The sequence below is a fragment of the Cupressus sempervirens genome, chromosome 3 (genome assembly GCF_028749045.1).
Source record: "Cupressus sempervirens isolate cs-2001-9-10 chromosome 3, ASM2874904v1, whole genome shotgun sequence".
Lineage (NCBI taxonomy): Eukaryota > Viridiplantae > Streptophyta > Pinopsida > Cupressales > Cupressaceae > Cupressus > Cupressus sempervirens.
In genome coordinates, this window is record NC_143120.1 from 1,004,819,539 (window position 1) to 1,004,846,532 (window position 26,994).

Genomic DNA, 26,994 nt, shown 5'->3' on the forward strand with positions numbered 1-26,994 from the left:
ATCACCCATGTGAAAAATTTAACTGTTGCAATCACTGATTATTAATCTCCTATCATAAACGATTATTAAACTATTGAAAATAAATTCCTAGCTAATATCGAAAAATAATACAACTGCAACTTCACTTATAAAATAAAGAAAGAAATGCGCAACACAATGAACACAATATTTTTGGACAAATTGTCCCTGGAAAAACCCCTAAGGGAAAACCAGTTCTACAGATGAGAAATTATATTAAACTTCAGCAAATCAAGAGATACAAAATTCCTTGCCTCTTATTGGCAGAATTCTGACAACCTCCTAATTTATCCCACTGATATTCGCCATTGCTATTCCCACGCTAACAATGTGCCCTTGCTAACACTGCAAGATTATTTTCTAACACTGCAAATGTTTCTCCAAACTTCATTTTCTCCAAATGCCCCCCTGACCTCCTTTTATACTACTCCTGTTGGTAAACCAACGGCCGAGATTGATTTACAATCGACGATTGAGATTAAAACAACTTAACAACCCTAACCAAGTCGGTTTCTAGTTGTTTCCAAAAGTGGTCAATTAATTAACAAATATTTGTTTCTAATCTAACCAATTAGTTAGCAAAACAATTATTTGTTAAATAATAGCAAATGGACAAACAACTGTCCAAATCTAACAAAACTAACACTCCCTCTTAGCGAGGAAGCTGTTTTGCAGGACACCTAACTTATCTCTGAAGAAGATAAATTTTGCCTTCCCCAATGCCTTAGTCAGAATGTATTCTACCTGATCCTCCATAGGTATATACTGTAACTGAACAACTCCCCTTTGTACACAATCTCTGATAAAGTGATATCTGATATCTATATGTTTAGACCTATCATGAAACACTGGATTCTCAAACAACTTGATGCAACTCTGGTTGTCACAATGTATCACAGTAGTCTCAACCTTCTGACCAAACAAGGCTACTAACAACTTCTAAAGCCATATAGCTTCACATGTCTCCATGCTAGCTGCTATGTATTCTGCTTCTGCTGAACTTAGAGCCACAGACTTTTGCTTCTTGTTGAACCAAGATACAACTCCTGATCCCAAGCTGAAACAACACCCTGAGTGCTCCTTTTTTCTATTGTACTTCCTGCCCAATCTGCGTCAGTATAGCCTATCAACCTGATACCTTCACCTCGAACATATCTGATTCTATACTCGACTGTACCATGCAAGTAATGTAGCACATGCTTAGCTGCTATCCAATGCATTCTCTTTGGTTCAACCATGAACTGACTAAGAGAATTAACTGCAAATGCTATATCTGGCCTAGTGTTGACCAAATCTATAAGCGAACCAATCAACTATCTATATAAAGTGGGATCTACATCCTTCTCCTTAGATGTATCTACCTTCCTCCAATTCATAATCATGGGTGTAGACATGGCTTTGCAATCCTCCATCGCAAATTTCTTCAAGATTTCAATGCAATATTTCTCTTGACCAAGGAAAATCTCCCCATCTGTCTACCACACTTTCATGCCTAGAAAGTAGTGCATAAGTCCTAAATCCTTCATTTCAAACTCTTCTACAAAGTTCCTCTTGCAATCCACTATGAGCCCTAGTGAACCTATAAGAAATAGGTCATCCACATAAAGAACAAGAATGAGAATCTCACCCCCAACCATCAAGTAGTAGAGGTTAGCATCTGCTTCACTCTTCACAAAGCCCATTTTTTGCAAGTATGTATCAATGTGCTCATATCACGCTCTAGGAGCCTACTTGAGTCCGTACAATGATTTCTTCACTGCTATTCCCACGCTAACACTGTGCCCTTGCTAACACTGCAAACTTACAAACTTCATGTTCTCCAAATGCCCCCCTGACCTCCTTTTATACTACTCCTATTGGTAAACCAACGGCCGAGATTGATTTACAATCAATGGTTGAGATTAAAACAACTTAACAACCCTAACCAAGTCAGTTTCTAGTTGTTTCCAAAAGTGGTCAATTAATTAACAAATATTTGTTTCTAATCTAACCAATTAGTTAGCAAAACAATTATTTGCTAAATAATAGCAAATGGACAAACAACTGTCCAAAGCTAACAAAACTAACACTCCCTCTGAAACTGAACAGTCCCTTTCCCAACAGGGTTGAGTTTGGAAAAGTTTCCCATAGAAATCTGGATGTTGGTGTCCTCCTCCTTGTAACTGGAGAAGTACTCTCTAACTCCTGTCATATGAAATGATGCCCCACTATCTATATACCAAACACACTGTGAGGTTGAGCTAACAATACAAGCTATGAGTGCAAACTCATCTTCCATTCTACTGGAGAGTTCTTCCACACTTGCTGAAGCTGCCACCTACTTCTTACCCTTCTTCCTCTTTGAGCAATCATTGACATAGTGGCCAAACTCGTGACATCCAAAGCACTTGACCTTAGAAAAGTCCTTCTTCTTATTTTCACTTTGTGAATTCGATCCTTTGCTAGATCCCTTCTTTGCTTTCCCTTTACCCGCTAGGGCAACGTTCTCTTGTTCCACCTCATTTTTCTAACTCTTGTTGGCCCCATTGACAAGACTTAGTCTAAACTCCTCTTGAGTGAAATCAGTCCATAGTCGATCCCAACTCACTAAAGTATCTCGTCCACTAACAAATTGAACAAAGACACTCCATTGTTTAGTAAACCCATTTAGGGCTATTCTCACTAGCTCATCATCACTAGGGCTATCTCCAACAGCTGCTAACTCGTCCTTGACAAGTCTGAGCCTGGTAAGGTAACTTGTGACATCTTCTCCCTAATTCATTCGAGTATTCTTTAGCTTCTCTCCGAGAATCAACTTCGTGTTGGTGGTAGCATTTTGGTATAGATTCAGAATGGCATCCCACATCTTCTTCACCGTATCTAACTCTGAGATATGTGGAACAATATGATCCTTGACACCATCAAGGATTATCCTCCTCACCTTGGCATCGTCCTTCCTATATGCTGCAAGCTGTGTTGCATCCATTGGTACAGGTACAACACTGATAGCATAATCCTTGATACCATTCTCTTCCAACAATAAAGAAATTCTAGCCTTCCAGACACCAAAATTTGAGGCACCATCCAATCTATCCTGATCTCTCAAACCAACTGAAGCCATCTCAAGGGTTTAAAGCAATAATAAATCTAAAGAGATCAAAATTTCTTTCCTAGGGCAAAACTCTTCTACCCTTAACAATGCTTTGATACCATGTGAAAAATTTAATTGTTGCAATCACTGATTATTAATCTCCTATCATAAATGATTATTAAACTGCTGAAAATAAATTCCCAGCTAATATCAAAAAATAACACAATTGCAACTTCACTTCTAAAATACAGAAAGAAATGTGCAACACAATGAACACAATATTTTCAGACAAATTGTCCTTGGAAAAACCCCTAAGGGAAAACCAGTTCTACAGATGAGAAATTATATTAAACTTTAGCAAATCAAGAGATACAAAATTCCTTTCCTCTTATTGGTAGAATTTCGACAACCTCCTAATTTATCTCGCTGATATTCCCCACTGCTATTCCCACGCTAACACTGCAAGATTGTTTGCTAACACTGCAAACGTTTCTCCAAACTTCATTTTCTCCAAATGCCCCCCTGACCTCCTTTTATACTACTCCTATTGGTAAACCAACGACCGAGATTGATTTACAATCGACGGTTGAGATTAAAACAACTTAACAACCCTAACCAAGTCGGTTTCTAGTTCTTTCCAAAAGTGGTCAATTAATTAACAAATATTTGTTTCAAATCTAACCAATTAGTTAGCAAAACAATTATTTGCTAAATAATAGCAAATGGACAAACAACTGTCCAAAGCTAAAAAAACTAACAACCCAAACCATCTAAATAGGCGTGATCAATAATCGTTAAGCATTCAACGGTTCATTATAACATTTGCATAAAGTCTAGATGTCTAGGGGTGTTTACATCCGAGCCTCATCCCGTGTCGATAGGAAGGTGCAGGGAATGAAGAGAGCCCAAACCACAAAACTGTGAGTTTGGTGAAAATTGTCATTTGGAAAATTGAATTTCTAAGTGAAGCATTTGATGAATGAATGAATGAAAGATTTTTAATGACGTCTACAAGGCCATAAGCCTAAGGGACACATAGAAATCCTAGTCAGTTTGATGTGATTTCTCCAGCTGTGCCCAATAACACATTTCAAATAAATGTGCAAGAAACATATTAAGACTAAATCTTCAAGCTTGGTGGGGGTTAGAAGGTTTGTATTCAAACAAGGGAATATCATTGAACACATGAATGGTATTCCAAAATACCAATAAGAACCCAAACCAATTCCCATTCTTGCACATGTGACATTTTTAAGTAATGGTGGCTAATGTCAAAGGGACACGTGAATAGAGAAAGCTTCCACCTATTGGCATAAGATGACATCGAGTTGTTCTACTCCCTTATATGATAATTCAAAGGGGTAGACATAATAGATAGTAAAGATTGCTGACGAACATGCAGAGGTTTTTATTTCAAGATTCAATTATGAAAACTAAATACCGTTCATTCATGCCTATTTATTGTAAAAGCATCGAGCAGTCAAGAGTTCCGCCTTGGAGCTAGCAAACTTTGTGCTACTAGAGAAAAGGGAGAGCTTTTTTATTATTATTTGTAAGTGATGGGGAGAAGGGAGGGACGTTCTTTAGAAATCCTATTTGTAAAAGGGGAATATGGATAAGTTAGGAAGTTTTGGTTTTTCAGGAAGCTTATGTTCAATAATCTTTGTTCTTTGAAGCTTTGATTGACTATTTGAACAGAGGAGAAGAATGTTAATTAAATCTTTGAATTTAAAAGTTCTTTTTCTTTTGATTAAAATAGAACTTTGAGTCTTTTTAATTATCTTTAAATACTACTTTGTTTGTAATCACAATTGCTATAAAATCTTTGAGTATTATGTAACCGTGTTTCGGGAAATTGGAGCTTTCAGTCTCATTATTATTTTCTAACAATAGGAGGATCAAAAAGATTGACTTTGTGTGATCTTTTCCCATTCTTCTTGCTTCTTTACTCTCTGTTCTATAAATCCATTTTCAACATCTATGGCATAGTTATGAGCATATGTTCAATTACCTTTCTTGCTTTCTGGTTAAAAGCATTACAGTTCATAGCTTAGGAAAATTTGTTGTAAATCATACACAAGGAGTTGTACCCAAATAATTTAGAGGGCGCTTGCACATTCCAATAGCAATGCGACCCAATTGTTAGTGTTGATTGAGTCTTCTTGTCTGGGCATTTTAGGGTCATTTTGTAAGTATTTTCTTGGAGACAAATATTTTCACTAACATATAAAAGGAGAGAAAACCACACGAGACAAAAATCCACTCCAAAAGAGAGATGAAAATAAACAAGATGCATAGATGAAGGACTCAATGCTTCTCAAGGACTACATACATCATGCATATACAATTAAATATTCCTTCATATGAAGGAAATAAGGAGACAGCTCACTTCCCCCTCACACCCCATGCCCATAATAGATAATGTCTTAAACATTGGTGGAAGTTTGAAGGCAAAATAGTTCAATGCCTTAAAATAATATTTCTCCCCTTGGGAAGAAGATATACAAAGTACAAATGCAAGAATGCTTCCCATTATAGATAAGAATCACAAAGTGAAATTCAAACAAAGTATGCTAATATTGTCTTTGAAATCTCCTCATGTGTTGTCATGTACTTGGACCATGAAGGTGGCATGAACCAATTAGGAAAATTCCTAATCATAATAAAGGTGACAAACAAGGAACCAACAGAAACTAATTGTATAAAATCTCCAAAGACAAAGATAAAGTGAATTTACATTGCTCCCATAACTATCATCAAATATGGATGCATTTGAAACTCAATAGGAGTCTCCAATTCTGAAGAATCCATTACATAAACATAATCAAACTAAACCAAGAAATGTGAATATCAAGTGAAGCAAAAGTATCATGAATGTCAATCCACAAAGAAGTTAAAGAAGATTCTCCAAAGGTGATGAAGTTATCATCAAATCAAAGAGATGCAATTAGAAGTGTCTCCCAAATTTGAAATATGATCTAATCCACAAATAATGGACCAATATATGGAAAATAACTAAATCCCAATCAGCAAGACAAATAAATATCTCTTGTAATGACTCACTAGATTAACCAACAAGAGAGGAACGTACGATCTCAATTGGAGAAGGAGGGACTATAGTTGGAGCCAATGGATCATCATATATGTCAAGTGTTGTATAATATTCAATGTCCTCTCATGTACAATCATTATAGACGATTTTATTTGCATCATCAAGTTTAGAAGGAGACAATCTATAACATGATCATATGAGAATGTAGGAACATGTGGAACTCCAAAATGATCCCAAATAATGTTCCAAACTATGCATGGGCATATATACCCATGATCTCAAGGAGTATAATGAATGGAATAAATATAAACTGAGAGTCAAACCAAGTAATCCTCTAATATGGCCATTCATATCTTCCCAAATTATTTTCTTCCATTAGGTCTTTGGCTCAAGAATGAATCTATAAAGATAAGGCAAGAGATCAATCCATCTACAATGTGTGATGATTCATTTTCCCATGACACATAATTACCCTTAGTCAAATTTATTAAGAAGGATGTGTACTAGACCCTATGATTACATCAATGATACACTTATCACATTACAAATTAAGATCAAAAAATGATTAGTGACCCCCCACTCCCTTAATATACTTTTCATAATAAATGATCTGATTAGGATCTAGGAAGATTATAGAGGAATGCTTAACATAATTACATTAAGTTAATCTAAAGCATTAATTAGCGAATTAACATTATTATAATGTTTAAATGAACAAAGCATAATAAGGTAATGATTTGAAAGAAATAAAATAAGGAGATAGAAGACAAAACATAATTGATAACGAAGTTCATCTACGGGTTAGACTACATCTCTGGGTCCTGCACCAATAGAGCGATTGATCCGATAAGCTCCAAAATCAATTATAAGTGTTTAAAAGATTTTCCTTTCAAGCATAATGACAATGTAATTCTCCAATGTGTAGGAATAATCAACAAGCCTTCAAGTTCACAATCTCCTTCTCATCACATGGATGCTTTTCCAAAGCCCACTACCCCCATTTTATACATAAAATTAGCCATAATTAGGTTTTAACCATTAAACAAACAAATAATCTCCCTTGGGAAAATAATCCCCAAAAAATCCCCTTTTCCATTTTACAAATATGGCCTTATTTCATTTTTAGGGGCTATCTAAATAAATAAACCTTATTTAACTAAGGTTGGTGACTAAATCAATTTTAAATATAACTAACCCCATACATATTGTTGAATCTTTAAATGGTGTAGTTGTTGACCTTATTTTAGGATATGGGTGGTTGGGAGTTCAACTCCCACCGACCCCTTTTCATAGAAAAGGTAGATTCTTAAAACTTTTATATGAATCGACACCTACATTCATTCTCACAACTTGTAAAATTGGTATTAAGGAGCTTCCTATATCAGTTTCTAATCCTTTGACACAAATTGTAAATATGTGTAAACACCCTCAGTTTACTGAGTTAGATGATGGTAGTCTCCAATGTAACAATTATCAATACACCAAAACTAGTTTTCATTGTCGTATGCTAATCTTTATTCAATAAACCACATTCACTAACGATAAGTTTATAGAACCCCTGATTCCACCATTTTATGATTTCATCTTGCAAACTTCAAATGATAAGTTCAGTATGTACCCTTTTGGTCTCAACATGTTATTGGCCACAATCAACTTGATGCTACTACCTAGACCAAGATGCTTAACTATGCTAATTCATGTCTTTGCAAAGGTCTACTTTTCCAATAGGATATGCATCAACATTTACTCAAAGCTGAAATTCAACATCAAAAGATTGAAGCTGGTAATAATGCTAATTTTCATACCATAGTCACTTCCCTTTAGTCCCTTGAGACTCACCTTGCTGGCCACCTTAGCTCTGCTATTTTTGCTGCTATTGCATCCTTGCGTACCAATTATGATAAATTTTTCATTTCATCCGAAGCATGGTGGACTAATCAAACCTGTCAGTCTCAACAATTGCAAACCATTTCAAAAACCACTAGCCACATTGAGCAAACAACCACACAAATTTGTTCTCAGAAGCTAGCTGATAGTCAACATCTGTCACAGACCATGTCAATTGTAACCACAAAACTTGAACAAGCTATTTTGACACATACATAAGATATTCAAGCTAGTCTTCAAGCTATCAAAGTTTAGAAATGATCTTTCCTAGACTCTAGTCAAGACCTAGAAAGGATTCAAAATCAATTTAAAGGTAAAGCTCTTACTTTGTGTATGCCAAAGCCTCAACCACAATAATTTGATGCTACCACTGGGACATGGGGTAATGTTAATATGGTCAAATAGGACCATGGAGGCCCTTATAATCAAATCCATAATTTCTCTGAGAATTCTCCTACACTCATCAATTTCGATGAGTATGATCAAATCAAGAATAAAGTAGCTTTGGATGCAATGAGAACATGGATTGATAATGCCATATATACAGTTGATGGCATTACCTAAGAACAAGCTATTAGAAAAGCTTTAAATGCCTAAACTGGCATAACCAAATCTACGTGGGATTCACTCACCACAGAATATAAAGAGGACCTCATTAGCACTAGAGTTAATGTTGTTTGTGAAGCCTTATATAGAATGTTTGTTGGACAACATGAAAATGAGTACACTAACTTCTATCTCTTAGGAAAAACCAACAACAAGTATGGATGTATAATACTTTCCTAGAAGGCTTTCCTATTCAATTACAATCCTATTATAGAGAAAAGATTCTAAATGGTATTCTCAATACTCTAGACATGAAAATCAATGATGTCACCTTTCCCAAGCTTGTGCAATTCATTAAGGAAATTAATAGTGATCTCTATAGTGAAAGAAAAAACAAAAGACAACAGAAGGAAGTCTTGTTATATCTTAAATCCAATATTTGTCATTGTACTCAAAACAATTATGGATGCTATCATAAGAAAAATAAGGTCAAGCCCTATAAAAGGAAAAAATCCAAAAGATTTTATGAAGAGAAAAGTCCCCAACGCTTCAAGAAGTATAGAAAGACTTTCTTACAAAACAAGAAGCGAGTTAGGAATAAAGATCTCACTCCTACTTGTTATATTTGCAAGGGACCACATTATGCAAAATTTAAAACAAAAGGACACTAAGCCTAAGAACTCTAAATGAGTTTGCCCCCTTCAAGAAGTAAATCTTGACTCTTTGCCTTTGACAGAGATCCAGGATCCCTATGATTCTGAAGACCTTTGTATAAAAGAAATTGAATATGAAAATGAACTAGATTCCTAGATAAGACACTATGTGCAATTTTCTAATTCTAGTACAAATTAATTTCATTACTTGTCAAATCACTCATCAAACTTTGAAGTATCTTACATGTGTTTTTATGTATTCTCAAGATCCTAAATCTTGATATGATTATTCTTATGGAAGAGGAAAATATCTTTCTTAGACAAATCCACAATGGTTCAGTATCACTCCAGAAATGCAACTTCACCAAATATCGATAAAAGCCTCTTGGTTAGAAGCCAAAAAGACTTAGTTTTTGACACCTCATCAATATTAGAAAGTTGTAGTAGAACTCTCTAAGCTGGAGAATGATAGACTTAAGCTCTTAGAGGAATATCCAGAATTGCAAGTGGAAGCTTATCTTGATCATAATCAAGATGTGGAAGACGCTTAGGAAGTAATTCAACCTTCTTCATATGAGTATGTTCATAATCCCATTGCTCAATAGGACTTTGCAAAAAATTATTGTCATGAATGGTTATCAAATAGACTTGCATTTTTGTATAATATCAAAAATGATGTTCTATAGAAATTGCTAAGATTTAAAAGGAACTAAAAGAACTTTAGCCTAGCTCAAGTTCCCTCAACTCTTTAGATAAATTCTTGTTAGAAATGGAACAACTGAAGCTTGACAAAGAAAAAGCCGAATAGTAAGAGCTTGCCAGTCTTCAATGCCATGAAGAACACTATCAACTAGTCACTACTCAACCCGAGACACCAAAATCTAGCACTAACCAAGTTTTTGCCTATTTGAAAGGATTCTCTCATTCATGCCCAACATTCTTGCTTACCATTAAGCTCTCAAGTATTAAGCCATATCAACTATTCACTCTACTTGATTATGGTGCTAACTGCAATATTGCTAGACCACAATATTTTCTAGCTGATTGTTGGACCCTACCAATACAAGTATTAGCTCTATCACTCACAATGGTAACCCCATTAACTATAAGGCTAATATTCATATTCAATTTTCTAGTGCCACTTTTCCTACTGCTTTTCTTCAATTTCTTGTTGAACATTATGATTGTATTATCAACAGTACTACCCACCAAGCTTGGAGTCCCTACACACTTAGCATACATGGTACCAATATCACCTTTAAGTTTGGGTTTGTCCCTTAAATTAATGAAACTCATGCCTACTCTCCTAAATAGGCTTTTCCTACACCACCCAAACTTGTTTTACCAGGTCAATGTGTCTGGTTTGCCAACCAGTCTCTTTCCACTAGGGGGGAGCTTGCCCAAATTCAAGCCACATTTGTAGACATAGTTTTAACCAAAGATCTCAATAGATATACTCAAAAATTTGAGTGCTCTCTTTGGCTCAAATGTGATTCAGATGGAAAAGAGATTCTCTCAAAAAGAAAATCCAATTACCTTATGTTATCTAGAAGTGAACAAGCTATGTGTAAAAAAGAGATCTCAAAACTCCTTGCTAAACAATTAATTAGGCCCAGTACTAACCCCTTTTCCTTCCATTAAATGTATGCCCTGAAAAAGGATGAAAACGAAGAAATTTTAGAGAAATTTTTTTTTGTAAATTACAAGCCTTTAAATGCGTGTCTTGAAAGTAATCAACATCCCAAGTGTCAAACACAATGTTACAAGCTAGAGTTGTCATTGCACCAAAAGATTGACCTGTTAATGCCCAATACAACCACTAGACTTATAGAACACATGAGGTGGTTAAGCCATGTCATGAATTCCAAAGGGGAACATTGGCAGTTAGTCCAACAATCCCCCCTCAGCATTACCCAAGGAGATTTGAACCTATGACCAAGCTCTGATACCACTTGTTACAAGCTAGATTTGTCATTGCACCAAAAGATCAACTTGTTAATTTCCAATACAACCACTAGGCTTATAGAACACAGGAGGTGGTTAAGCCATGTCACAAATCTTGGAGGGGAAAATTGGTGTTTGGTCCAACACAAAGATTATATTTGAGAAAGAATCCAAGGATGCAATGTGTTTAGTAAATTTGATTTGGCTAAAGGATTTTGGCAACTCAATGTTCAAGAAAAGGATCGATACAAAATAACATTTTCAATCCCACAAGGTATGTTTTAGTGGATAGTATTTCCCTTTGGTATTAAAACTACACCATCTATATTTCAAGGTATCATGGATGGGATATTTGCTCCCTATGCCAAATTTATTCATCCATACATTGATGATATCTTAATCTTCAGTTAGGATCATAAATCCCACCTTGAACATCTAAAGAAGTTTCTATCTCTATGTCAAACCCATGGTCTATGTCTTAATCCTACCAAACTCAGTTGGTGTACTGAAAGTTTGGTATTTATAGGAACTCAAATTGAACCCAATGGTAAGTTATATCTGAAACCTCATCTACTTCAAACTATTTAGAAAGTAGAACTAAGGGATTAAAAGAGCTTACAAAGGTTTTTAGGATTACTAAACTATATTGCTAGTTATTTCAAAAATATAGCTGAGGCAAGAAAGGAATTGAATAAATTACTTAGGAAAAATGATTTGTTATGGTAAAAAAAACATAACCAAGAAATTGAATAGATCAATAAATAATGTTAGAAGTTGCCTCCTCTTCAAATACTAGGTAATGGCAAGAAAATTGTACAGACAGATGCAAGCCAAGATGCTTGGGGCGCAATTCTCCTGGAACAAGTAATCGTCAACAATGGTCAACCTAAGGAAGAGATTGCCAGATTTGAATCTGGTACATTCAAAGGATCTAAGGTAAATTATCACTCAACTCATAAAGAACTACTGGCAATAGTACATGCATCCCAAAAATTCCAGCTATGCATTGGTGATCAAAAATTTGTTCTTTGTAGTGATTTACAACATCTTCTTAGTTTCTTTAAGAAAGAATAAAAAAATAAAGTTGTTTGAGCACACTTTCTAAGGTGGGCATAGTTCCTTGGCACTTTTGATTTTGAAATAGAACATATAGAAGGTACTAATAATTTTCTTGTAGATTTTCTTAGCCATGAAGGATGCTCCTCTCACACCTCTCACATTGTGAACAATCTAAGCGAAACGGTGAATACTACCAATGGGACAACACTATTACGGCCTCATCAAAGAAGTAGTAAGGAATACAGCCAACTTAACATCCTGCAAAATCTACATCTTGCATGCTACAATCAGCCGGGTTCTATGGATGAATATGTTTGTCAAAGACAAGTCATTCTTCAAGAAGAAGTTTGCGAAGATCTTACAAAAAGACATCGACAACAAATATTGCACCATGTTTGAGGACTCAATACAATTATTCAAGGAGAAGATGATAGAAAATTTGTTTTACAACCTAATCTTCCTACAAAGAAAGAACAGTCACAAGAAGACGTGATCCTTAACGTCATTTGGGTTTTCAACAATCTCACTAGAAACACATGTGCTGATGAGGATTTCTATGATGAACAAAGAAGGATTCTTGTTGAAGAATTCAAAAATGTTTGACCAATTAATAATATTAGGATGATATGGAAAGAGAAGGAAGAGTATAACTTTGCTAGTAATATTCATTAGCAAGACAACTTTTTTAGACTCACTAGAGAAGTTTGTCAAGAACAAAGGGATCAACATTTTGATGCCTCTAGAAAATTGCTAACAGATGATACCATTCAGAAAGAACCATGTCAAACTGCTAATGATGAGATCAAATAATATCTTCTAGTGCAAAAATGTTCGAATGGCTAGTTCACATCTTGAGTAGTGCACACATCTCTCAACAAAACCATTGGTTGATCCATGTAAACCTGAGTGAAGACTACTTCCGAGGAACATATCCTTATTCACATGCACTTATTCCCACCACTTGCAACTTTGGCTATCTGCATAAGATCACTTTTCATTGATATTTGTCAAATCCTATAAATTAATTCTTCTTTGATCATTATGGACCAACATAAGAATAGGAAGAGACTATGGAATTATGTAACCTACATCATTTTGCTCATTCAAATACCCCGAAGCCTATATGGATCTTCACTCGGTATCAAACCAATGCTTTACCCTTTGATCCTCACATTGGTACACAATATGCATACATTCATTTGGATTGAAGTATTTTATGGAAAGAAGAATCAATGGAAGAACCGTTGGACAGAACATTGTGCTCAAAATTGAAATCTCCATCAACACCTAGCAGTGAAGAAGGATTTGATTGGGAAGCCCATTCATCAAGGATAGGGTTTACTAACCTAGCAAGTGGGGTTGTCACTTATCCAAAGCTATCCAATACTTGGTTAGAAAAATTGGATATGGACCACACCATAGTTTAAAGGAGCTTTAGTTACCCCTTGAAAGTAACTACTAGTTACCCTTCTTGTGTCAAAAAGATGCTTTGTAATAAAGTTTTTGTCCTTCTCGCATTACTGTTTACACCACTTTATGTCATGTGGTTACTATGTGAGATGCTTTCCTAATAAGGCTTCAAGAAGAAGGACAGGTGTCAATCCGGTATAGATGGATCCCAAATGTAACTAAACTAATTTGAGTTGCCTAAAACAATGCTTTACTTATAAAAGGGAAACAAGTGCTCACACTCAAACTAAGTTTTAGAGAGTCAAGTCTCAAGCCTTCTTTTAGGAGTCTACAAGAGTTGTCTTTCATTTTAGGTTCAATTTTAGTTATCAAAAATAAGGTAGAGAGTATGCTGCCCTCATCAATGATGACCAGAAATTAGACCCTTATAACTGATAAGTAAGTCTGTATTATTGCCAGTAGATATCATATCTAATAAATAAGTTAGTATATATATCATATGTAAGCTCATGATGTATGTAATGAATGAAGTCCTAGTGGTAGCATCAAATTCTTATGGTTGAGGCTTTGGCATATGCAAATTAAGAGATCTACCTTTAAATTGATTTTGAAGCCTTGCTAGATCTTGACTAGAGTCTGGGAAAGACCATTTCTAAACTTTGGTAGCTTGAAGACTAGCTTGAATATTTGATGTATGTGTCAAAACAACTTGTTCAAGTTTTGTGGTTAAAGTTGACATGATCTATGATAGATGTTGACTGTCAGCTAGCTGCTGAGAATGAATTTGTGTGGTAGTTTTCTAAATGTGGCTAGTGTTTTTTGAAATGGTTTAAAATTGTTGAGATTGATGGGTTCGATTAGTCCACCATGCTTTAGTTGAAGTGCAAAATTTATCATAATTGGTATGCAAGGCTGCAATGTCAGTAGAAGTAGCATAGATGAGGTGGCTAACAAGGCAAGTCTCAAGGGACTAAAGGGAAGTGATTATGGTATGAAAATTAGCATTATAACTAGTTTCAGTATTTTGCCACTAAATTTTAGCTTGGAGTAAACACTGATGCATATCTTGTTGGAAAAGCAGAGCTTTGCAAAGACTTAGATTAGCATAGTTAAGCATCTTGGTTTGGGTAGTAGCATTAGGTTGACCATGACCAATAACAAGTTGAGGCCAAAAGGATACACTAAACTTATCATCTAAAGTTTGCAAGATAAAATCATAAAATGGTGGAATCTGGGGTTTTGTAAACTTATCATCAGTGAATGTGGTCTATTGACTAGAGAGTAGCATACAACAATCAAAAACAATTTTGGTGTATTGAAAATTGTTACATTGGAGAATTCTATCATCTAACTCAATAAACTGAGGGTGTTTACACATATTGATAGCTTGTGTCAAAGTATTAGAAATTGACATAGGAAGCTCCTGAAAGGATTGTTGACAAAATGAGTAGTACAAAGGTCAATTGGGATCTAGAAAAAAAAATTTCATGGTTACATTGAGGACCAACAAGGGGCTTGCAACTTAATGTTGAAGTAGTTCTTTGAAGCATTTGGTTATTGAAAAAGAACTGTGAGCTTGAACAAGGGCTTGATAAACTGGAATAGTTGGAAGGTCTATTGTCATCAAAAGATATATGGGCTTGACTCCCATTTTCTTGAATGCTAGCTATTGTGGTCATATTTTGTGGTCTGTCCATTTACTTGAGTGCTCACACTGTCATGCCCAAAAATACGGGGCATAAACACACGTAATTTTTTTAAAAATTATTAATAAGGTTCGCAAAGGTTTAAGAGTTGAGTCGCAAGTGCAAGAATAGGTTTAGTATATGTCATCTTGAGTTTATAATGATGAAGAATAATTTTTTAAATTTAAACTCTCATTATTAAATTGATAACGACACTTGTTTGTTATTATATTAACAATATACTTAACATTATTCAAAACTGATTTCAAAAGAACTTACTAATTAATGTGACGATACATTCATAATTAAACTTTATTTAGAATTTATATGGTTCAATCACAATTTTATTTAATCTATAATTCTAATAAAACATTCCTAAAGACAATAACAATATAGATTAAATTAAATACGATTAGATAATAAAATAAAACAACTATCACAATCTACCAATCTAACATTAAAATTGATAGAATTATTAACATCACTAAATGACTTATATTTACAACATATAATTAACCTTTAACTAATACTCAAACATATATTTAAAATAACACTAACTAACACTAACACCTAATTATTTTAAAGAAAAACTTTATTACTAACACTACTTACTAATCTAAACTAAATTAATACAAATCAAACATCTTACATAACATTGAAACTAACTAAATTTAATAACATTAATAAAAGAAAAAAAACTAATTTAATACAGACTTAAAACTCCTAATCATTAACTAAAACAACTAACCTAAAACTAACTAACTTAACAAAGTATCCTAATACATCTAACTACAACCCTTATCTTTTTACCCCCCTACTTTCTACCCATGTGGGCATGCTGGCCAAAGGCTGTCCTAATATTGACCTAGCATACCCTCACGCAGGTCTGGTCCCCAAGGGCGTGACAGGCCTACCAAGCAAGCTGGGTGGACAAGACAAAGAGGTGGCCAATGGAGTTCTAATGAAGCAAGCACCAATCTTGCCTAAGTATTATCCTCATTTACTTTGCCCTTGCCACGCTAGTCCACTTGGACAGTATGAGGACTACGAGTTGATGTACTTGGGCTACAAAAAAGATGATGTGCAATGTGCTAAGTTGCTATTTGTATTGCTCCATCTATGGCATATTCTCTATTTTGTACTATTGTTGTTGTTTGTGTTGCTACAAAAATGTCATATACACTATTTTGTGTGTCTAGCTGATATTCTTGCAGTCTCTAACTACAACTTTGTAATATGCATTTTTTTAATAAAAAAATAGCCTACATATTTACTACACTTAGAGAGTTCCTAGTATTTTAGTCTTGTTCCCAAAATTTATAATTGTACTATATCCTTAACATGCACTCATATAAATGTTATGAGCTACTTGGAACTTTCTTTGAAATCATAGTAATCCAACCCTCTTTAAATAAATCATGGATTGTGCATTATCTTCAATAATATAATCTTCTCTCTAAGTTTCTATCCTCAACATGAACTTGGGTTACTTTTTATAGAACCTTGGTGATTCAAATTATACAAATAGTTTTCATAATATTATCCAAATTTTTACAAATCTAAGACATTATGTTCTTATGAATACTAATTGTCATTTTGGACCATCTTGTGAAAATTACTATTGTGGCCACTAATTATTAATATCTTATCTTAAATGATTATTTAACTGCCAAAAATTAATTCTTAGCTAATATCAAAAAATATCACAAACTACAACTTCACCAATAAAAATATAGAAAGAAATAAACAACATAATGAATACAATTGTTTTTTGACAAATCATCCCTAGAAAAACCCCTAAGGAAAAACCAATTTTATAAATGAGGAATTATATTAACTTCAAAAAATCAAGAGATACAAAATTCCTTGCCTCTCATAGGTAGAACTCTAACAATGTCCTAATTTCTCCTGCTGATATTCCTCACTACCATCACCAATGCTATCACTATGCCCTTCCTAACACTGCAAGACTATTTTCTATCACCACAAATTTACTTGCTAACACTGCAAAGGAATCTCTAACTTATTTTCTCCAAATACCCCCTAACCCCCTCTTATACTACTCCTATTGGAAAACCAATGATCGAGATTGATTCTCAATTGAATCGAGATTAAAAATAACTTAATAACCCTAACCAATTTGGTTTCTAGTTGCTTCTAAAAGGAGTCAATTATTTAATAAATAATTGTCCCTATTCTAACAAATTTTTTAGTAAAACAATTACTTGCTAAATATTAGCATGTGGACGAACAACTGTCCAAGCTACACTAACACTCCCTCTTAGTGAGGAAGTTGTTTTGCATAACACCCAACTTATCTTCGAAGAAGATGAATTTAGCCTTCCCTAATGCCTTAGTTAGAATGTCTTCTACTTGCTCCTCTATAGGTATGTACTCTAGCTGAACAAACCCTCATTGTACATAATCTCTAATGAAGTGAAATATGATGTCTATATGTTTAGACCTATCATGAAATATTGGATTCTCAGATAACTTGATGGACTTTGATTGTCATAGTGTATCATAGTAGTCTTAGCCTTCTAACCAAATAAGACTACTAACCACTTTCAAAGCCATATAGCTTCACATGTCACCATGCTAGCCTCTATGTATTCCACTTATACTAAACTCAGAGCCATAAACTTTTGCTTTCTGCTGAACCAAGACACAACTCCTAAGCCCAAACTAAAACAACACCTTGAAGTGCTCTTTTTTTCTATTGTACCGCCTACCCAATTTGTGGCGTGCATCAATATAGCCTATCAATTTGATACCTTCACCTCGAACATATCTAATCTCGTACTCAAATGTACTACACAAGTAATGCAACACATGCTTGGTCATTGTCCAATGCATTGTCTTTGGTTCAACCATGAACTAACTGAAAGAGTTTATTGCAAATGATATATTTGGCCTAGTGTTGACCAAATACATAAGTGAACCAATCAACTACCTATATAAGGTGGGAACTAAATCATTTTCCTTAGATGTATCTACCTTCCTCCAATTTGTGATCATGGGTGCAGCCATGGATTTGCAATCCTTCATCTTGAATCTCTTCAAGATTTCAATGCAATATTTCCCTTGAATAAGGAAAAAATCTCCATTTGTCTACCACACCTCCATGCCTAGAAAGTAGTGCATAAGTCCCAAATCATTCATCTCAAACTCTTATGCAAGGTCCCTCTTACAAGCCTCTATGAGCACTAGTAAACCTGTAAGAAACATGTCATCCACATTAAGAAAAAGAATGAGAACCTCACCCCCAACCACCAAGTAGTAGAGGTTAGCATCCACTTCACTATTCAAAAAGCCTATTTCTTGCAAATATGTATCAATGTGCTCATACCACGCTTTGGGAGCCTACTTGAATCCATACAAGGCTCTCTTCAATCCACACATGTGGGTCTCTTTGATGTGTGCTACAAACTCATCTAGTTGCTCTATGCATACCTCCTCCTTAAACTCACCATTAAGGAATGTTTTCTTACATCCATTTGATGGATCTGCTAATTCATTTGTGTTGCAAATGAGATCACAACTTGTATAAAAGTATACCTAGCCATTGGAGAAAATGTCTTCTCATAGTCTATTCCCTCCTTCTATGAGAACCCCTTTTCCATGAACCTTTCCTTGTATTTTTCAATGCTACCACCTGTACCATGCTTTATCTTATAGATCTAGTGTGCTCCAACTACTACTCTATTTTTTGGTCTAGGCACTACCTCGCACACATCATTTTGCATTATTGAGGAATATTCCTCAACCATAGCATCTCACCATACTTGATGCTATGTAGCCTCTTGATAGCTAGAAGACTCACTATCTACCAACTGACTAACTAATGCCATTGAAATTGGTTGGTTCTCTCCATTGTCTAATACTCTTCCTAGGAGCTCCACGAACTCTTGAGTATCCCTTTGTGTATCTTGAGCCTCACGGTTCCTACTACCAATTATAGAGGATGGAATGTTAACCTTTATGTCTTCTTGATGGATTTTCCATTGCACTAGTTGCTCCACATTTAGTGAATCTTCACCACCTGAGCCTATACTTGTACTAGTAACTGTACTAGATATTTTTTGCCCTTGACTAGGCCTTGTAGCTTTTGCTAGTCAGTCACTCTGATCATTTACTAACAAATCTCTAGACCTTCTAAATTCATTATCTTCCATGAACTTGGAATCATGTCTGAGAAAAATTCTTCTAGTCCCAGGGATAAAAATCCTATATGCCTTTGAGGTTTTACTATACCCAACAAAGTACACTCTCTCTATAGTTTGATTTAACTTCGTATGTGTATCACTTGGAATATGACAATATGCCAAACTCCAAAATATTCTAAAATGACTAACATCAGGATTCTTACCTATGAAAGCTTCCTCTGGTGTCATCCTCCCTAGTACCTTATGTCGAACCCTATTATGAAAGAATATTGTTGTACTACACACCTCTGCCCATATGTAGTAGTGTATATCCTAGTTATGTAGCATAGCCCTTTTTGCTTCTGATATAGAATGGTTATTCCTTTCAACAACTACATTCTATTGTCAATTGTAAGGAACAATCTGCTCTCGCTTGATTCATTCCCTAGTAAAGAACCCCTAGAAGATATTTCCTTTCTACTCATTGCCATTGTCTAATCGAAGAACTTATATTTTCCTTCTCATTGTTACCAAGGATGAGGTCTTCAGTTGCTCATCCCTTACATACATCATCATGCTTTGTGATCACCTCTGGAACACCTGTCACTATCTCACAAAGTTTAATTTAAGTGCTCCATGATGAATATGGTCCATCCTCCTATGCCACAGATCTCCAAGATCTCTAGGATTATTGTTTCTTATTAGTGCCTTAGGAGTATCAAATTATAGTCTATAAATGTAACCACTCCTAAATCCAATAGTTAAGGGAGACTTCCAATCTTATGCTTGATCAACATATGTGCCCCTCTAAAGAGTACATTATACCCGTTATCTTGAAGAAAATATACATAAATAATATTCATACCTAAGTCTGACACATGCAACACATCATGAAGTGGAATTATCTTTCCATTCTCCCTTTGAAACTGAATAGTCCCTTTCCCAATAGGGTTAAGTTTGGACAAGTTTCCCATAGAGATTTGGATACTGGTGTTCTCCTCCTTATAACTAGATAAGTTCTCTCTAACTTATGTCATAAGAAATGACACCCCACTATTTATATACCAAACAAACTATGAGTTTGAGCTTACCATACAAGCTATGATCACAAACTCTTCTTCCATTCTACTAGAGAGATCTTTTTCACTTGCTAAAGTTGTCAGCTACTTCTTTGCCTTCTTCCTTTCTAGGAAATCACTGACATATTGACCATACTCTTGACAACCAAAGCACTTGACCTTAGAAAGGTCCTTCTTCTTCTTCTTCTTCTTCTCAGTTTGTGAATTCGATCCTTTTCTAGACCCGTTCTTTGCCTTCCCTTTCCCCACTAGGGACACATTTCCTTGTTCCACCTCACTTTTCTAACTCTTGTTGGCCCTATTGGTAATACTTATTATAAACTCCTCCTAAGTGACACTCCATAGTCAATCCAAACTCGGTAAGGTGTCTCGTCCACTGACAACTTGCTCCACTGCTTAGTAAACCCATTTAGGGCTATTCTCACTAGATCATCATCACTAGGGCTATCTTCAATAGATGCTAACTCATCCTTCAAAAATTATAAACTTGGTGAGGTAACTTGTGACATCTTCTTCCTAGTTCATCTCGGTATTCTTCAACTTCTCTTTGAGAATCATCTTCCTGTTGGTGGTAGCATTTTGGTACAAATTCAAAAATGGCATCCCACATCTTCTTTGATGTATCTAGCTTTGAGATATGTGGAACAATATGATCCTTGACACCATCAATAATTATCCTCCTCACCTTGGCATCATCCTTCTTATATGCTGCAAGTTGTGTTGCATCTAAAGGTACAACTACAACATTGGTAACACAATCCTTGATACCATTCTCTTCCAACAATAAAGAAAGTTTGGTCCTCCAAACAACAAAATTTGAGGCACCATCCAATCTATCTTGATCTCTCAAACCAGCTAAAGACATCTCAAGGGATTAAAGAAATAATAAATCTAAATAGATCAAACTAGGTTTTATAAACCCTCAATTTCTTTCCTACGGAAATTTTTTTCTACCCTTAACACTACTCTAATACCATGTAAAAATTACTATTGCAGTAACTGATTATTAATCTCCTATCTTAAATGGTTATTTAACTACCAAAAATTAATTCTTAGCTAATATCAAAAAATAACATAAGTGCAACTTCACCTATAAAAATATAGAAAGAAATAAGCAACATAATGAACACAATATTTTTGGACAAATCATCCCTAGAAAAACCCCTAAGGGAAAACCAGTTCTATAGATGAGAAATTATATCAACTTTAGAAAATTAAGAGATACAAAACTCATTTCTTCTTAAAATGCCTTGCATAAGTCATCATTTCTTATGAATAGAGTATCATCAACAAATATTTTTGCCAAAACAATATTCTTGTCTAGTCGTTCTTTGATATACATACTATTGTTATCATTAGTTTTTTGAAAACCAATCTGTATCAAGTAGTTATGAAGTCTTTCATACCAAGCTCTGGGAGCTTGCTTGAGACCATATAATGCCTTGTGTAATTTGCAGATCAAAATCTGACAACCTCCCAACTTCTTTGGTTGATATTCTTCACTGCTATCTCCAACACTATCACTACGTCCTTGCTAACACTGCAAGACTATTTTCTATCGCTGCACCCTTGCTAATATGGCAAGACTATTTTCTATCACTCTAAATTCATTTGTTAGCAATGCAAATGCTTCTCCAAATTATTTTCTCCAAATGCCCCCTAACCCTCTTGCATACTACTCTTGTTGGAAAACCAACAACCAAGATTGATTCTCAATCGATGATCAAGATTAAAAATAACTTAACAACCCTAACTAAGTCATTTTCTAGTTGCTTCTAAAAGAAGTCAATTATTTAATAAATAGTTTGTCCCTACTCTAAAAATTTTTTTAGTAAAAAAATTACTTGCTAAATATTAGCATGTGGATGAATAATTGTCCAAGCTACACTAACTAACACCTCTCTTGGCTTGCTTCCATGAGCATTGACATTCTAACATATTCTTTCATAAGCACAATGAAGGTTGTCCAATTTCAAAGGATCTAAGAATGCACAATTTTTAAAGTGGACAAGGTATTGCTATAGTAATTGAAACATAAAGGAAAAAATAGAATGGTAGATACTCTACTCTTGTAGATATAATACAAGTGAAATAAGACCTTGAGATGAAATAATCATACAAGCTCTATAAACCATTTGATCAAGGCATTGGTCCTTTCATTCTAATCCTTCATAATCTCAATGTATGTGATCGTTAGTTCTCTTTTATAGACTACCAATTCGTTGTCTCATGGCTTGACATAAAGCCTTATCATAACCCTTTCATGTGACATCTACTTGATCCCTTGAGTCTCAAAGAATGTTTATCACCTTTCTAGTGGCTTTTGACATACTTGCTTGAGGTAGTATGCACAGGGCATTCTCTTTAATCTTGTATTATTTTATATCTTGAGTAGTGAAGAGTTTAACATGTTCTTCTTCCTCTTGGCTTTACTAGCAAGGATTTCAACAAAGATTGAGAAAAACTCAAGAAAAATTTCTCAGTTACTCATACAAAGTCAATTTCTTTCCATGGCTTATGAAGGTGTAAATACTCACTTGATATGTAATTAATCATGGATTTATCAGACTTTTTTATTTTTTTATATAGTTGTTTCATACATGATATATACCTTGTATTGAAGGTTACCAACCTTTGAATAGTCAAGCTCATAATCCATATTTTTTGTAACATGTAGGATTCTTTGTTAAAATAATTAAATGAGCCTACACACAATTATCCCATGTGCACATGCACTATTGAGTAGTGACTTAAGATAACATACAAGAATCTTGAGATTATTTAATATACCTATCAAGATGTGAAAATATGTTAGGACATGCAACATGGATGAAGTAAACCTTCAATTTCCATGCAACACACCATGCCTTTCTCCTCAAATAAATGCCAAAAAATGGATTCATTCCATAAACTAGATAAATTACTAATTCCATTGCTACCACTATTTAGGCTTTAATACAATACAATTAACATGGTAGATTTATATTTATGTTAAAAATGTGACTTTTTTCTTAACAATATTTCATAAATAATTTCTTTTTATTTTAAGAAACATTATTTTAAAATTTAAAATACTAATAAAAAATAATTTAACTTAAAATATTACTAGTATAGATATCTTAAATAAAACTGCTAATAGATATCCACTACAAAATGATTAAAAGTTAATTTACTACACCCATAACTATTTATATTTCCTTTTATTTCCATTTACTTTTTTGCACTAACCTAATCTTTTTATTTTAATTTCTAAAAAAATTTGATAATTTATATCTCAGAGTTCCAAACATTATAATTTTCAAAAGTATATTCTCTTTATAATTAAATTAAAAGTTTTGACATAAAGATGGTTGATAAGTAGGAGATAATTTCCACAACAAGTCAAATTGTGTTATTGCTATCAGGATTTAACCGTGTGATTTTGAGCCAAACTCATTGACCCATGTTCCATGAGTAGTGATTCAACATGAATCCATCTCTCATGAGAATAAATGGAACAATTAGCACTCATTGGATCTAGGTGATGCTCACAGGGGTGAAGCACCGAGACTTTCCGAGAGGTCACCCATCCCAGTACTCATGGAGCATGGATTCATGTTGAATCACTACTCATGGAACATGGGTCAATGAGTTTGACTCAAAATCACATAGTTAAATCCTAATAGCAATAACACAACATAAAGATGGTTGTCAAATTTAATATAAAAATATTAACACACTCACACCATCCTACACCACCCTTTTTACCATTGTAACCCTTTTTACCATTGTAAAATGTCAATCCACATTAATTGTTTATCAATTAAAAAAATTCAAGAATATTAACTCACAATATTTTATTTATTAATATTTAAATAATGATGTAGACATCAAATCTAAAGAATAAAAATAAATTAATTAAAAAAGAAGGTATATTTAATATTAAAAATAGATTTTGAGTACTTCTATATTAAGTTTGTGGAAGTTTCACTTTATATATGATCAAATACAAGCTTCTTTCATTAAATAATTAAATTATTTGGAAATAAATTTATGCCGATTTTTTATTTAATAGATATAACCAATTTCATAATGCTGTAACAGCAACTTACAATAAATTTGGCTAAAAGATAGGTATCACATCACTCATCACGACACGATTAATGATATCTTAATCTAGTATGAAAAGAAATCAAAATAATATTGTGTGGTTTACTTTTAACAGGCACTAAAATACTATCCTAAGTTCCGCATCAGATTCTTTCTATGCATATCCACGAAATACGAAGAATGAGGGTGTGAGTTCGAAATTAAATACCATCTTCTTCATATGTGCTCGACAGAGATGCCTGAAACCTTGGATGAAAATAACAAGCCGGCTGTGCCACGAGCGCGAAACAATTAGTCAGTACAAAAACGAAAATCATCTTGAATTTTTCAATCTACGCAAATTATTTTTAATTATATCAAATTTAAACTACGAGACCATAAATCCAGAAATGTCTTCGTAGATCTCCGTCAAGGAGCATTCAAATTCCATGAAAACTTGTACGAATAGATCTGATACCTGAACAAATTATCCATTGACAAAATAAAATTTCTACCAAAAATCAAATTAAGCTTTGCAGCTCTCACCGAGAAGTAACACTTTGACGAAGGCACCCAGAGATTGGAACTCCCCGTGTCAAAGACTACCGTAAAGATCTGAGCCGGGGTTCCAATCCCGATCTCTCCATAATACTGAGCATCTATATAATTCTTCAAAGACAAATACTGACTAGCATCGGCCTCTAACTTTGAATTCTCTTTAAGGCCTAATTTACGTGCAATATAGTTGTTGGCAAAATCGCCGTTATATTCTGCTAGCTTAGCCGTTAAGCTAGCTCGATCCAACCGCTTCTTCTTCAGTCCAACTCTTATTAAACCCTCGTCAGCAGTAGAAACGCTACATAATAGAAACAAACACAGCAAAAAGCACGCAATTGACACCCTAGGTTCCATATTCTTCAAATCCCAACCTGCAAAAGAAAAATGGCGAATGTGCTATGATCAGTTAAAGAAGAACCAATGCTTTTACTTAAAGCAGAAGAATATCTGATCGAACTGTTGAAGAGCTGAATCTGCTGAGAGACATGGCAAACATGAAACTTACATTAATTAGTCACTGAAAATCAGATGAAACTGAAATAAAAGTCGCTCAGGTTCAAACAAATTTTGCTCAAATTCGATGAAAATGAGTTCAAATCCTCGTAAATTTCACAGTTATAAATATAAACTGAACGAAAAGTCAGCTCTTTAAAAGAACTTCAGCTCAGATTAGATGAAAATTAGTTGAAATCGTCGCATATTTCACAGATGAAGAGCTAAAGCTAGTAAGGACCATGCAATAAAAAGATGAAACTTCATGAACTATAGTTTTCAGTGAAAATCAGCTCAAAGTAAACGAAAATTCACTTAAATTAAAAAAGGCTCATGTCAAATTCGATGAAAACTAGTTCAAACCCTTGCAAATTTCACAGTTGAAGAGCTAAAGATAAGGACCTTAAAATAAATAATATACTTAACACAAGCTAGATCATTCAGTGAAAATCAGATCGAACTGGACGAAATCGCGGAAATTCAATCAAATTTAGCTCAATTTGGAATAAAATTAGTTCTACTCTGCAAATTTTATAACTGAAGAAGTAAAGATAAGGATGATAAAATAAGGTGGTTTCACTAGTACCTGAGTCCAAAGCAGAGGAATTTCCAGCTACAACCACGGATTCATTTTGGCAGTCCTGCTTTGACTTAAATGTAGAAAATGCAGAGAACATTGTAACCGTAGCTAGTTAGCCGTTCTCTTTATCATTCAACCCCGATTATACAAAGTAACTGCGGTTGGCGAAACCCCATGGAATGATCGCTGGGGCAGTGGGTATGGCCTGGAAAGAAAAACAAATATTTGTGGCCCTTCTCAATCAAAGAGGATGAATGCCTTTTATATTGTGGATTTTTCCTTTTATATTAATATATGTATTTTTCTAATTAAAAAAAGAAGTTAAATCATAATGTCTATCAAATCAGTTTAAAATTTTATTTTTTTATTTGGTCGGTTTGGTTTTAAAACTTCATATGTTTCTCATAGAAGTTGGTGTAGAAATTTGATATGTTTGAGAAGCATTGCATACGATGTTTGGGAAATAATGCATCTCATGTTTGGGAAACAATTTATGTAGTTTTTATTTAGTTTAATAGATGATTAGAATTTGCCATTTAGAATGCTTCTTATGAGTAAATCAAATAATATTATTATAATTTAATTTTTTAAAGGTATATATATATATATATATATATATATATATATATATATATATATATATATATATATATATATATATATATAATAGAAATGTTTAAGTATAGAAATATGTCAATGATAATGATCATTCTAACAGTTATTTTGTTTTGGTTATAGTATTCAATGT

The 26,994-nt window shown here is 34.2% G+C and overlaps 1 protein-coding gene across 1 annotated transcript in view; it reads right to left on the bottom strand.

Annotated features, from left to right (window-relative positions):
- Positions 1 to 26,482, bottom strand: part of LOC149570136 (aspartic proteinase oryzasin-1-like) — a 69,238-nt gene extending 42,756 nt beyond the window's left edge. Inside the window, exons 1-3 of the mRNA XM_089817866.1 lie at positions 26,253 to 26,482; positions 25,163 to 25,545; positions 24,846 to 24,906 (exon numbers count right to left, since the gene is read on the bottom strand). Coding sequence (XP_089673992.1) covers positions 24,846 to 24,906; positions 25,163 to 25,545; positions 26,253 to 26,343 — 535 coding nt within the window. The 5' untranslated portion in view covers positions 26,344 to 26,482. The remainder of the gene's footprint in view (positions 1 to 24,845; positions 24,907 to 25,162; positions 25,546 to 26,252) is intronic.
- Positions 26,483 to 26,994: the final 512 nt, after the last annotated feature.